At 39.3% G+C, this 14,928-nt stretch overlaps 2 protein-coding genes across 2 annotated transcripts; one reads left to right on the top strand and one right to left on the bottom strand.

The window, feature by feature from the left end:
* The first annotated feature begins 6 nt into the window (after positions 1-6).
* On the top strand, positions 7-8,809 carry LOC108430806 (ADP-ribosylation factor-like 14 effector protein). The gene is made up of 5 exons (XM_017703522.2): positions 7-290; positions 5,252-5,459; positions 6,082-6,210; positions 6,749-6,810; positions 7,028-8,809. Exons 1-5 carry the CDS (start codon positions 220-222, stop codon positions 7,254-7,256), a joined length of 699 nt encoding a protein of 232 aa, XP_017559011.1. The 5' UTR covers positions 7-219; the 3' UTR covers positions 7,257-8,809.
* Positions 8,810-9,136: 327 nt separating this feature from the next.
* fshb (follicle stimulating hormone subunit beta) lies at positions 9,137-13,473 on the bottom strand. The gene is made up of 3 exons (XM_017703523.1): positions 13,456-13,473; positions 12,839-13,012; positions 9,137-10,949 (listed from the first exon to the last, which is right to left on the bottom strand). Exons 2-3 carry the CDS (start codon positions 13,004-13,006, stop codon positions 10,722-10,724), a joined length of 396 nt encoding a protein of 131 aa, XP_017559012.1. The 5' UTR covers positions 13,007-13,012; positions 13,456-13,473; the 3' UTR covers positions 9,137-10,721.
* Between the last annotated feature and the right edge of the window lie 1,455 nt (positions 13,474-14,928).

The raw sequence follows: 14,928 nt of genomic DNA, 5'->3' as shown, positions 1-14,928 counted from the left end.
GTTTACTCCGTCCGCTAGGTGGCAATATTTTCATAACCCTCATTTCAGAAGTACTACTGAGCTTCTCCGTTCGTTTCTGCTGGCGGCAGAAAGGCGCTCTGGACCACATTGTTTATGTACTCCTATTCACACTTTGGCTAGATGTTTAACTGCTCGGCAGAAACTCAAACCGTCTCGTTTTTATCTTGGAAGTAGCGACAGCTGTGCGCTGAAATAATAATGCCTATTGCGTGCTCGGCGCTCGGATGTACCAACCGCTTTATCAAAGGCTCTGAGATCCGCTTTTATAGGTAAGACAGTTTTGCGCCGCTTGATATAATATGTTGCGTTCCCCACTGATTTATGGTGAGTTTTAGAGAAGCTTAATGTCTATTAAATGTTTAGCTGATTAAGCCATTTTTGTGGATACGTAGTTTTTGTAGGCCCGCTAGCTGGAGCCGTTAGGCAAGACCACGGAAATCTAGCAGTTAGCTTCTTTTAGACACAGATAGCCAGCTTGTTTACCTAAATAGCTACAAGAACAGAAAAACGAGAGAAGAAAGCCTTGAAGAGCCGTGCCTGGCCATATAAGCCTTCAGTAAAGCATCGTTAAATATATCCTAGGGGGTGGTAAGTTACCACTTAGGCTAGGGTTTCTCATAGGAGCAAGTGTTTTAGTCCAAGTTATTTAAATACTCAATATGGCCAAATGTATGTGGACACCTGTCCATCACACCTATATGAGCTTGCTGGACATCCCCTCCCAAAACCTTAGGCATGGATCTGGAGTTGGTTCCCTTTACAGTTATAACAGCCTCCATTCTTCTAGGAAAGCTTTCCATAAGATTTTGGATTGTATGCAGTCAGTCAAAAGTGCATTTGTGAGGTCAGGTGCTGATGTTGTGCATGAGAGGGCTTGACTCTCAGTTGACCGGTTCATCCCAGTATTGTTGAGGTCAAGCCTTTGTGCTGGCCACTGGAGTTCCCCTAGACAAAATTTGTCAAACTGTTTCTTTATAGAGCCCTTTTTGTGCACAGGGGTACAGTCATGCAGGATCAGGAAAGGGTCTTCCCAAAACTTGCCTCGATGTTGGAAGAATAACGATGTAATTAAGTAAAATGTCTTTATATGCTGTAGCAGGAACATTACCTAACTAAGGGGTATAGCCCAAACCCTGAAAAACAGCCCTAGACTATTATCCCTCCTCAACCAAACTTTACTGTTGGCACTATGTATTCTGATAAGTTGTGTTCTCCTGGCATCCACCAAACCCAGATTCATCCATCAGACTGCCGGATAGTGAAGCACAATTCATCACTCCAGAGAACACGTTTCCACTGCTCCAGAGTCCAGGGTGGGCATGCTTTACACCACTGGGCATTGCGTATGTGAGCTTAGGCTTGTGTGCAGCTGCTCGGTAGTGGAAACCCTAGAAGAACTATGTGTTGGGACCATTTCATGAATGGTCCTGATGCATAGTTCTTATGCTGATGTTGCTTTTAGAGGCAGTTTGGAGCTCTGTAGTGAGTCATGCAGCAGAAGCTTGACAATTTTTACGCTCTTTTCACTTCAGCACCGTTTGCATTTGTGTGGTCTGCCGCTTCATGGCTGAGCTGTTGTTGCTCCAAGCCAAAACCATATTGCGATAATAGCTCTTACACTTGACTGAGGCAGATCTATCAGGGCAGAAATTTCCTGAACCACTGTGAGGCAAACGTGCTGTACTATGGCAGTGCTATGTTTAAAGTCACTGAGGCCTTCAGTGCGACCCATTCAGTTGACATACTTGTGGCTGTATAGTGTGCTGTGGGACTGTCCAGCCATTTATGTGATCATAGCATGATATCTTGTTGATTCTTTAATTAATTAAACCCATGGGTTAAAGCTGCTTTCAGGCCTAAGCTTTGTATCTTTACACCCTTCATTCATGTGTTTTTTAGTTGTTTTCAAGTAGAATTTGTTTTAGTTAAAATACTTTTATTACAGAGGAGACAATACCTTGTCTTTTCTTGTTGTATGTCCCAAAGTATCCAAACACTATTTCTGCAGATTGGGACTTCTGTACCACATCTGTCTTTGTAAGCAGAAGATGAGATACAGTGCTGTGAAAAGTACTTGCCTGATTTTTTTTTTTCTTCTATTTTTGCTAATTTGTCACATTTAAATGTTTTAAATCAACAACAGATTTTGGGATTTTTGGCTGGCTGCTCTTTGCAGAATTTTAATTCAGCTACATTGGAGGGTTTTGGAGCATGAACTGCTCATTTAAGGTCTTGCCACAACATCTCAACAGGATTCAGGTCACAATATTGACTCGGCCACTCCAAAGCCTTAATTTTGTTTCTTTTGAGCCGTTCAGAGGTTGACTTGTTTGTGTGCCTGGATCACTGTCTTGCTGGGTAACCCTACTGTGCATGAGCTTTTTGAGATTTTGTAGTGATAATTGCTCTCACTGTTGTTCTCTGGAGTCCCAGAGCCTAAGAAATGGCTCTGTAACACTCTCAGACTGGTAGATTTCAATGATTTTGTTTTTCATCTGTATTTGAATCTGTTTAGAACATGGCATCATGTGCTGCTTTTTAAAACATTTTAGCCTGCTTCATGTTGCCAGGCTGGTTTTATTTATATGGTGTTTAGGTTCATGTTTAGGTGTCTGACTATAATCGTGCCTGCATTAGGATAGTGAAATTAAACCCAACAGTCAATTGAATTTGGTTAACTGGTTGATTTAGTAGCCAAGGGGGCAGTTACTGTTTTTCACATAGGGCCAGGTAGGGCTGAAGGGGTGTTTTTCCTTCAATAAATGAAATCGTTATTTAAAAACACCATTTTGTGTTTACTTGTGTTATTGTAGTGTAATATTAAAAGTAGTCTGATGATCTGAAATAGAAGAAATTGTGAGGGGCTAATACTTTTTCACAGCGCTGTACACTACAATATCCAAAATGTTTACACAAAGTGTACATACATACATACAGTATCTCACAAAAGTAAGTACACCCCTCACATTTCTGCATATAGCAGTGTAGATTTACTGTCCTCTGAAAAACACTCAACAGACTCAAAAGTTGAGTCCACGTGTTTAGCGTCATATCCAAAGGTTGGATTAAAAAAAAATAAAAAATAGACGCATGAGTGCTGCCAGCATTGCTGCAGAGGTTGAAGAAGTGGGAAGTCAGACTGCCGGTGCTCAGACCAAGCATCACACACAATGCATCAACTCGGTCTGCATGGCCGTCGTCCCAGAAGGAAGCCTCTTCTGAAACGGACTCACAAGAAAGTCCGCAAACAGTTTGCTGAAGACAAGCAGTCTAAGAACATGGATTTATAGAACCATGTCCTGTGGTCTGACGAGACCAAGATAAACTTGTTTGGCTCAGATAGTGTCCAGCATGTGTGGGGGCACCCTGGTGAGTAGTACCAAGACAAGTGTCTCTTGCCTACACTAGTAGTGGTAGCATCATGGTCTGGAGCAGCATGAGTACTGCCGGTGCTGGGGAGCTGCAGTTCATTGAGGGAAACATGAATTCCAAAATGTACTGTGATTGAGCACCTGTGGGGCATCCTCAAGTGGAAGGAGGGGAAGCGCAATGTTTGGAACATTCCACAGGTGAACAGTTTAATTGAAAACAGGTGAGTGTCATGATTGGGTAGAAAGGGAGCATCCATTTCAGAGAATCTGGAGAAATCTCTGCAAGTAAGCGGCAAGGCAGAAATCCAACATTGAATGCACCGCATTAAAAACGACATCATTCTGTAACAGATATTACCACATGGGCTCAGGAGCACTTCAGAAAACCATTGTCAGTGAACACAGTTCGTCGCTCCATCTACAAGTGCAAGTTAAAACTCTGCCATGCAAAGCGAAAGCCATATATCAACAACACCCAGAAACACTGCCAGCTTCTCTGGGTCCGAGCTCCTCTGAGATGGACTGACGCAAAGTGGAAAAGTGTCCTGTGGTCTGACGAGTCCACTTTTCAAAATTTTTTTTGAAAATCATGGACGTTGTGTCCTCCGGGCCAAAGAGGAAAAGGACTGTCCGGATTGTTATCAGCGCAAAGTTCAAAAGCCAGCATCTCTGATGGTATGGGGTGTGTTAGTGCCCATGCCATGGGTAACTTGCACATCTGTGAAGGCACCATTAATGCTGAAAGGTACATACAGGTTTTGGAGCAACATATGCTGCCATCCAAGCAACGTCTTTTTCAGGGATGTCCTGCTTATTTCAGTAAGACAATGCCAAGCCACATTCTGCCCGTGTTACAACAACGTGGCTTTGTAGTAAAAGAGTGCGGGTACTAAACTGGCCTGCCTGCAGTCCAGACCTGTCTCCCATTGAAAATGTGTGGCGCAAAATACGACAACAGAGACCTGTCGAGCACCTGAAGTTTTCCTGAAAGAATTCCACCTACAAAGCTTCAACAATTAGTGTCCTCAGTTCCCAAACACTTATTGAGTGATGTTAAAAGGAAAGGTGATGTAACACAGTGGTAAACATTCCCCTGTCCCAACTTCTTTGGAACGTGTTGCAGGCATCAAATTGAGTGAATGTTTGCAAAAATGAGTGAATATTTGCAAAAACAACAAAGTTTAACCGTTTGAACATTAAATATCTTGTTTTTGTAGCGTATTCAATTGAATACAGGTTGAAAAGGATTTGCAAATCATCATATTTTGTTTTTATTTATGTTTTGCACAACGTCCCAACTTCATTGGAATTGGGGTTTTGTGGAACAGCTTTTTTTCTGGAGTAATGGAGCTCCATTCAGTACCTTTGGGATGAGTTGGAGTTGTGTTTATGATCCAGAATTAATCATCCAGCACCAGTTGTTGAACTCACTAATGCTCTTGTGGCTGAACCTTGCCAACACCCATGCAATGTTACAACAGCTAGTGTAAAGCCTTTCCTGAAGAGTAGATGCTGTTACTGCAGCAAAGGGAAATAACCCACCCTTGATTTTGGAAGAGCCCCACTCTTGATTTAGGTGTCTACAAATGTTTCAGCACATCGTTTCAGTGCTGTACAGACATCACATAAATAACAAATAACATTAAATGCTTGGTTTAGGCTAGTTTTTGCCTCTTCAAAGTATTGAGGATTCCCTATAGCTGTGGCAGTGGAAACAATACCTAGCTTTTCTTGTTCATTTTAGAAACACATGATCAACATATAGTCTCTAAATACAGGAAAAAAACATGACATGTTCAAATTGCTGTGAATGACTTTATGTAATTTTACATCTAAACTCTATTCCCTTTTTGCTGTAGATTCCCCATCAGCAAGCCTCAGTTGGCTGAGCAGTGGGTGCGAAGTCTAGGTAGAAAGAACTTTGTCCCAACCACAAACTCCTGCCTGTGCTCTGAGCACTTCCAGCCTGACTGCTTCCGTGATTACAATGGAAAACAGTTCCTCAGGGAAGATGCTGTGCCTACTATTTTCTCCAACTGGCCCAAGGCAGGGGGCGATGGCACAAAGGTTGGTAACTGTACAGACAACACGCATGCACATATCATCATGTATCACTGCTAGTGGTGCAACAAAGCACCATGGAGAATGCACTTTCTATTAATTATTCTAATTACTTAATCTGATGAAATTGCATTGTTTGAACACCAAACAGATAACCAACCTAGATGTGATTGTTCACTCAAATATTGTTTAAAACACTGGGAGAATATTGAGATATTTGTAAGTTGAATTGAATTGTGAGCCAAGTGTATTTTTAACACAACTAGTTATTATTTAAAGAAGCTGCCAAGCGTTATGTTTTCACAATATTATATACCGGATATAGAGTCATTTGCTTTGCCTCTAAATGTACTTTTCCAGACTTTTCAACATTGACTTGATGTCATCAAGCTTTAATACTTGTACTTGGAGTCTTGCATAAGATGACAGGTATTAATCTGTCAAGCATTGAGGAGAAACCTTGAGTGAGCAAGCATTTTAACTGCTAAATTAGTTGGAAGCCTTCATCATATCATTATGCTTTCTTACTCTAAACATTTTTCAGTTATTTTCCCAGCTGGATGTTATAGGGATCTGCTATGAGCTGTAATTAGCTGCTGTTTGATAAAACTCTTGAATTTCTATACAGATTGAATTAAGGAAGAGCAGAGGAGGGCTGGTAACAAAAGATGAATCAAATCGCCTTGGTTCACTTCCTGATGGAGCCAGACAATTTAATAAGGAAAGGAGACAAACAGCTAGAGAAACCAGCCTAAAGGTACCAGTTGCGTTTTTGTGATACTAATTAAAATAGACTTTGCATGCTGGCGTGCTTGTAATATCACATAATGTATTATTTGTGCATGATCAAAATAAATTAAATCATCTTAAATATCTTTGTAATTCAAGAACGTATAGTTCTGTGCGATGTTTGGTGCAGTGTTTTAGCTAAATTAATTGGGCAGTAACTGTTTATTTGCTCAGAAAAACTATTGTTAAATAAATACAAGAAGCAGTAACTTTGTTTAACCCTTCCTAAACTTCTCCTAAAGGAAGCCTGCTATTATTTGTAGTTATTGTCATCATGACTGGTTTTGACTCAGTCAGTAATATTTTCAGAACCAAACTTTATTGTAACCTTCATTCAAACCTTATTCTAATGAAGCTCAAAGAAAAATTGTATGTTCATTTTTGCTGCATTAGTGTGTGTTTTGTATTTAACACACTTATTGTCCAGATAAATGATTTGCTTCTGTGCCTAAGACTTTTGAACAGTACTGTACAGTAGTTCTGAAAAGCCAAATGTGTTGTTATAGGGAAGGACCATAAACGATGGCTACAAGAGACGTGGTGGGGCAAAAATCCCTTCCAGTGACAGGTATCAGATTTGGATTCTCTAGAACGGTGCATTTCCCATCAAGTCACTCTGAATAACTTTGCATCTTAACGCATGAATTGATTACAGTAAATGTGTTTGGATAGAGGTATACATCCAGGAGCATGATTATAGAAGTCTGTAAATCTGTTAATTATATTTAGATAGTCTTCCATACTGTATGATATGGCCCTGAGTTTTATGTCCTCCTCCCTTACAGACAAGGCATGGCAGCCAAGAGTAAAGTGTACGACAGCCAAGGTCTTCTCATCTCCTGTGGGCGAGACTTGTGCGATTGTCTGGACGTGGACTGCATGGGCTGCTTCTACCCCTGCCCTGACTGCGGCTCCCGCAAGTGCGGCGTAGAGTGCCGCTGTGACAGGAAGTGGCTGTATGAGCAGGTGGAGGTGGAGGGAGGCGAAATCATCCGAAACAAATACGCAGGCTAGCTGATGTGAATAAAGAGATTGTGGGGGGTGAATGGTTCTGTCAAAAGTCTCATTTCCTCAGTTTTCCTCTTGCCCTAAATGGAGTTCGTTGGCCGAGACGTGTTTGATGTTTGAAGTCTTCAGTTTTGTACTACAGCTTTGGGCCTAATGCAGCTTATACCCATGTGTTAGGATTATGCAAACTGAATGCCTAAGAGGGTCTATTCTTACCTCAAACTGTGCCAAGCTGATCAGTAATCTCAGATGTTTTTTCTGAAGCTGCATGATATACTGTTATCTATGAACATTAAAACAGTCATGTTGGATGCATTAGACTTGTTCCAGTGCATAACTAAAACACAAACTTGAGAATAATATGTCCTTGCTGGTGAACTACATTGGGGGTAAGGGGAAAAAAATATGTGATTAATTTTTTGCTGAACGATCATGTTAAAGGGGAATTCCACATTTTTTTTTCCATATTTTTTTCCTAATTCATTTGTTGAGAAGTAAACAAGGTCGGTGTTTTACTGTGAACTGGTGCATTGTAGAGAAACTTGCCTCTGATTTCTTTACAGTGGTGGTGATAGGAACCTGGGGTCATGATGTCAGTAACTCTAGTGATTTTATTTGCTATTAAAAATGAACAGTGAACCTGCATATCTTCTGAGTTATTGTATGTAGTCTAGATAATGGTTAAATGGTAGTAAATCTGAAAAGAAAATAATGTGTCCTATTTTGCCACACATCTTGCTTGTATCTCTCCATTATGAATGGATCCTCAAAAATAGTGTAAAATATTCTCTCAGCCATCAGGCAACATATTTATGAGAATTTAGTCTATATGGTTCCTGTGATGTAATTCTTGTAGTGCTTAAACACTGCAGACATCTAGTTCCTATCGTCAGCATTGTGAAAAGTTCTGACTCAGCAAGTTGACCTATGGCACATTTCACATCAGACCACACTGAATAACTTTGTTTACATCTTAACGTAGTTTTGCAGAAAATCTGGAATTCTAATTTTAAGCCTTTTTTTCTTTGTGGAGAGAGAGTGCAACACTAAGACATGCAAGGACTACATGGTTTGAAGTGAGTATAAAGGCCTAATGGACATTATGGGACATTGCTGGTTGTTTATAATATTATTTCCTGCAGGTGTTGTGGGGAAAAAGGATCATTACATGATTGTAGAGAGAATTGCTTTAATACTCTGCAGTAATATAATCTTAACATTGTGACCCTGCTGAGAATCTGTTCATTCCAGGGCCTTTTTAATTTCAGAAATATTGGTGTTTCTTTTCCTCAATTGATAATGTGAACATTCTTGCTTTGGCAGTGCTGAGATGTTTGTCTCGTGGTGTCCTTCATAGCGAATAGATTGCATAGACTGGCCTTTAGAAATTGAATGAAACAGAGTTTTCTCCACTGTTGTTGGCTCCACTGTAAATCTAATAAGTATTTCAGGCTATTCCAAGTCTAAAGCAGCCGTGCCATTTATGTTGTGTTATCAACAGCATATATTGCTTTTACACCCTGAAAGCTTTGTTCATTAAAGGTTTTTGTTTTTTGTTACCTCTTTGTGCATCTAATTGTATTTATATTGCTGTTGTTCATTCATCTAAATCGCAGATACGCCGTTTGAAATTTATGTTGATTCATCATTAATTTGATTATGCAAAACGAGCGTGGATCATGGGCTCTGCTCTTCGGAGTAAATGCAGGGTATGCTTGCAGAGAGGAATTTCATAATTGGTCTCCGAAGAACAATTATAAGCTGTGGTAAACACTCTCACAAATTTTTCATGCAGTACAAATTAATTTGTGTGTGCTGGCGCGCGTGCGCATATGCAAGTGGTGGCTGGCAGCAGCTGGTGTGATACAGAAACAAATGGGAGATGCTAATGCTGCATATGAGCTGTTTTAATGATGCACTGTTTACATGCTTAGGTGATGCCAAGCAACAGGCCCACCATGCCCTCCATAATGAGCAGGGTCAGCGCAGGCATGACAGGAACATTCCAGAAAGAGAACATAAGCAAGACCACCTGTATCTAGTTTGCAGTTAAAGTATCAAAAAGGTCGCTACTGTTTTAATGATATACATGTTTTTTTTTGGTGAGGTATTGAGTGAACAGCATTATAATGAGGCATTTTGTTATTCTGTGAATAGCTAATGCGCAGGCTCATGCAAAAATTCTTACAGAAAATTTTAAGTAGTGCTGTGATGGGCTTAATGATAACTTTGATTACCTCAGAGTCTTGTGCAAATGTTTTGGCACCCTGGGTCAAATGGAAATTGGGAGGAAAAATAAAATATAGTGCCAAAACTTTTGCACATTTTTTTAGGTTTTATTTTTTTCCCCAGTATGTTGGATGCAGCAAATGGTCATTATGCTCAAAATGTATAGAGGTGGGTTCCTGTAGAGGATGTTATACATCAGCAAAAGACATTATTTGACCCAAATGTATATATTACTTAATTACTTTTACGTTATCAGTGAATCTCGAGTAGTAACCCACTCTCACCCATTTATAGTGGGAAGCAAAAGTCTGAGAGAACTAGTGATAATTTTTCCATTCTTGTCTAATTGAATACAAAAAATTTTCATTACAAACCACATTAACAATAATTTGAAAAGTCTTTGAAACATATACCTGGATTTCAAAAGTTCTTCGTATTTAGTGTGTCCCTTTTTTAGCTTCAGTGACCGTGTGCACTCGAGCTGGACAAGTTTGTTAGAAAGCCTCTGATGAGTAGATCAAATCCAAGGGAAAGAAGAAAGACAGAAAATTTGTATAAAGGTCTAACCATTGTGATACAGATTTGCTTAAATTTTGATGGCGATCTAGAAATAGTCCTGAATCTTTTGTATTTCTTCATTTTACTTTTCTTTGTTTGCAATATTTCAAAATCATGCACATTTTTGTTTATTTCTAGGTTTTAAAAAAATCAGATTTTCATTGCTGTCAGACTTTTGGTCCCCACTGTACATGCATTTTGTTCTTTGCCACAAAGCGTTTTCATTGTTGCGGAAGGAGAACAAAAGAACTAAAGCGAAAACAAAGTCTCAGTGCAAATTAAAGTAATAAGATTTAGAGTTGTTTTGGAGCGTTTCTATTGGTTCATTTGTCATGAAATTTCAGAAAATTTCAGAAAAACGTATTTAATTTTGTTCTCAATAGAGGATGTGTTAACTTGTTTTCGCTTAGAAACAAAAATGTAATTTCACTGGGAGGTTTTCAAACTTTCGAAGGCTTCCTAGTTTATCTTTTTTCATCTGTATATTGTTTATTGATCAGGTAAATCTGTTATTGTTTGGCTTTGTTTAAAAACGGATGGGTAGTAAACCTATCTAGTAAACTCTGTACATTATTTGATTACTAATATAATGGATAGCAACAGTAACTAAGCAGCTTAAACAGCAAAAGGCCATAAGTTGTCCGGATCTATGCGGTGGCTTTGCGATGAGGTGGTTCTGGTGCTTCAGTAGTGGGAGAACGTGTGACAGCTGCTGGGCTGCATGCTGAGTGCTCCACAGTCCGTGCTGTCCGTGTTGCACTGGATGCACTCACAGCTCAGGGCGACAGGGTAAGTGAAGGACGAGTCCACCCCTGCCGGGCAGCCCGGCAGCTGGATGGTCTCATACGTCCACTCCCTGAAGTTGCAGGTGTTCTGGACATATGGTGCCATCGGGCTGCGGTAAGCTCTCTCCTGAGAAGTGAAAGAGCCATCATGTTTAAAAGTGTTATTTGAGTTCATTTAAACCCAGCTCGCATTAGCTAAAAGAATACTCAAGTGTTGGTTAATCTAATGTCCATCTGCTGTATCATATGGTCACTTACCACAGACAGTAATTTTAATGTGCTTCCCTGTACGCAGAAACGAACAGAAAACTTGACTCAAGCTTCTAAGAGAAGGCAAATGGCAGTTGCCTCCACACCTGCTCATTGGCCTTGTTATACAGGAGAAGGGTAATTAGCTCTGACGAGCACAATGATGGAGTTTTCCTTTAACAATATAATTGTGTTAAGACTACATGTCTGAACACTGCATGTTGTTGCTTGCCTACTCTCCAGTGGGAATATACATTGTTGTTGATATCTGCTGGTGATTTGGCTTGTCCTCACCCAACACTCAATGTGTTAATGGTGCAGTTATTTTAGGAAACTGATGCTAAACAAATAAACAAGCAGTGGGTGATGTCCTGTCAACTAAAACTCTTCTACAAATGGACCATTTACTGCTAAAATATCATTGCTGCCCTGACCACACCTCATATTTCCAAAATGGTAACTACAGTAAAAATGGAAAAAAGATTCTTAACTTCAAATGGAATAGAACAAGAAGTTAGTCTATTGGCAGCTGGTATTCATTATCAAATTCTGCTTAAAAATAAAGTTACAAGGTTTTATTCTGACAGTGACAATATACTATGTATTTAACAGGATCATAAAAAGTAACTAGAAGGAGCAAATTCCCTGATATGTAATAAAAGTGGTTGTTTAGATGTAACTACAGTGTATGACATTATATTAAATTTCCACTGTGGAAGGAATTGCTTTCTCCATGCTCTCCAAAAATTTGGTATCTTGGCAAGTGAAATGATTTCAAATGTAGCTGATATATCTAATATATCTCATTGTGAGATTGATGTAAGCTCTTACCTTTTGTAACATTTTTAATTTGTTGTAAGTGATGTTTTCAGGTGAAAATCTGACTATATTGATTAGCACCTGTCTTCTTCTATGAAATATGCTTGAAATAGGCAAAATGCCTCTTACTGTAAATCTTATTATTGTCTACAATAATCTCAAAATGGGATGTTTACTACATATAAGATAATCTCACTGGTCTAAATGCCATTTCTTTGTAATGTACCACTTGAAAATACATTTATGGCATTTGGCTGATGCTCTTATCCAGAGCGACTTACAATTTGATCTTTTTTTTTTTTTTTTATACAGGTAGGCGAAGGTGGTGTTAGGAGTCTTGCCCAAGGACTCTTATTGGTATAGTGTAGGGTGCTTGCCCTGGTCGGGGATTGAACCCCAGTCTACAGTGTAGAAGGCAAAGGTGTTAACCACTACACTATCCAACCAAAATAAACACAACAATATTATATCACACATTTCTAGCAGACTGTTCAGTCATCAAGTGCTTCTGGTTGTTTAGGCCTGTGTAATAGAGGGGATGTAATTGGATATCTGCGTGATAACAGTAACAGTAAGGTATCCCAATGATATTGCCTGAAAGGTGATGATTGCTGTGTTGGTAAAGGGAACTAGAACAGAATAATGTACGTTTAACAGTTTAATAAATAGGATTAAGTAATATGTACACAATGTTTTATTGACTTTTACTGTTAAAACATTGAGTTATTATGGGGCCCTTAAAAAGCCACTGTGATAGAGTGAATTCCCCACTTTCTCTGCGGTGGGTTTCAGAGTGTGGCATACTGTTTCAGAAAAGTTATTTTCCATGGGCAGCTATAGCTGAATTCTAGAGTGACTCTTCTATAAAGACAGAAAATAATAATTGCAGCATCTTAACTGGAAAATATGCCGATTATATTTTTAGAAATAGGCCAGACTTAGTTCTACCTGTGTCTGGCAGAGGCCAGCACATGACGTGGTGTTGATGGTGATGCAGCTCCTGCATTCTTCACTCTCCACGGTGATGGAGATGTTGGCAAGGCGACAGCTAGCCTTGCATTCTGAACCAGCGCTCACCAGTATAGGCACCAGCATCATCAAAACGACTACACGCATCCTTACCTACGAGTGGGAATACAATATGCAAATAAACTAATGTCAGAGTTTGCTAATCTCTCAGAAAAGTCAAGGATTAAAAATGATTTTTGTCACTGATTTTGTCACTGAATGACATTTACTATGTAGTTTAGGATTAGCTTGATTAATACAGGTCACATGAACCAGACAATCAGAGAGTATACATTCTTACAAATAAATATTCCTCAATGGTTCTTGGTTTGGACAGAAAGTTTTAGAGATACTTTGTGTGTCGATGTTCTTCACTCCCACACATTTAATTTATAAAAAGTGGTTTAAAACCTAGTGTAATCTGTAGATCGTTCGATAAAAATGATAGCCTCTATTATCTTGCTACCTGTAGGCTTCTAGGACATTTAGAATATATATGTAAACCATCTATCACATGAAACTGAGACTAGTGTAGCCGGAGCTGAGGTTAGCCTTACCTGCTGGATATGCCTTCTGTCCTCTCCATCTCTCTCCATTAGCCTTCATACTTATACTCTCCTGTCAGACCAAACGCCCACCTTAGGGAAAGATGGGCTTCTGACTATCTTCCTGTCATATTTCCATTTAGATTCTAAAGGCAGGGATCTCTCCTTTTGTGTAGGTGGACCCTAATCCCCAAAGCCCTGCAGCCTTGACATTCAGCGTCTGGTCTGACAGAGGTTTAATCTGGGCTTCAAGGCCAAACCTCCTACTAGCTTTTGCACAATTGCTCCTGGCATAGCCCCTGGACCCACTTTTACATTCTATAATGTTCTCTGGAACATGGATAGGGTGATAGGCATGAAGGATGTGCACGACTAGCTAATCTTACAGACCTGTATATTATCAGATAAGCAGTTAATACCTGATATTTCTTTTGGTTGGACTCATCTTGAAGGCTGATTGAGTCTTAGAGTAGATGTTTAGAATATTGCTGTGGGTCAGTATGTTCTCAGCATTGATTTCCAGGAAAGGCTCTTTTTTCCAGACATTGAGCAACCACAAATTGACCTTCTGCCAATCAAGCCTTTAATCCAGGTCACTAACTGAATTTATTCCAGGTAATTGCACTATGAAACTGTATAACATCCAGATATCTTTGGAGATGTTAATTTGATCACAATCAGGAATTTAACCCTAAATAACTCTTGATAACACATTACTGTAGGGCAATGTTCATAAGGCTACATGAAACCTACATAAGCTTGTCGTGATAATTGTTGTAAACCTACATAAACATTTATAAAGACTTATTTCAAGAGGTGTTGTCTGTCTTTAAGGCTGATAAGGGTAAATACAACATTTATGACAAATGACATCTCGTGGAGTAAGTGTTTGTAAATGTTTATGTAGATTTATGTCAGCTGTCATGGAGGCCTCATCAGCCTGATCAACACTGCCCTACAGTATAGTGTCACTGAACATTTACTTAAACATTAAGGAATTTTCTCACATCTTTCTTGCACTTGTTCCTCCAGGCCCAGAGTAAAGACTTCACTCTTAGCTAAAAGGGTTCTATAACTTGTAACTAACAGGGAAAACCTTCTGGTTTATAGAGCCATTTTTCAAAAGTTTTTAAAAGAACTATATACATTGAGTTTTCCTTCTTAGAAAAGAACAATCTAGTCATGCAAAAAAACAATTTTATACAGTCAAATTGATCTTTAAGTTAAGTTAATGCCTGATATTTCCTTTGGCTCTATTTATAACCATTGCCTTTACTAAAGAACCCTCAGAGTACGCTGTTAAAAATAATGAAATTTTTAAAGATTCTCAACACTCTTTCTTTACAGCAGTGCTTCTTAAATCAGTCCTCAAGGACATCCAAATGGTCCATACATTTGCTCTATGTCTCAGGAACTGGGGGTCCCTGAGGACCAGTTTGGGAATCACTACTTCAAAGAACCATCTACTGAAAGGTTCTTTTGGTA

The sequence above is a fragment of the Pygocentrus nattereri genome, chromosome 25, assembly GCF_015220715.1.
Source record: "Pygocentrus nattereri isolate fPygNat1 chromosome 25, fPygNat1.pri, whole genome shotgun sequence".
Lineage (NCBI taxonomy): Eukaryota > Metazoa > Chordata > Actinopteri > Characiformes > Serrasalmidae > Pygocentrus > Pygocentrus nattereri.
This window is presented reverse-complemented; position numbering and strand designations above follow the sequence as displayed.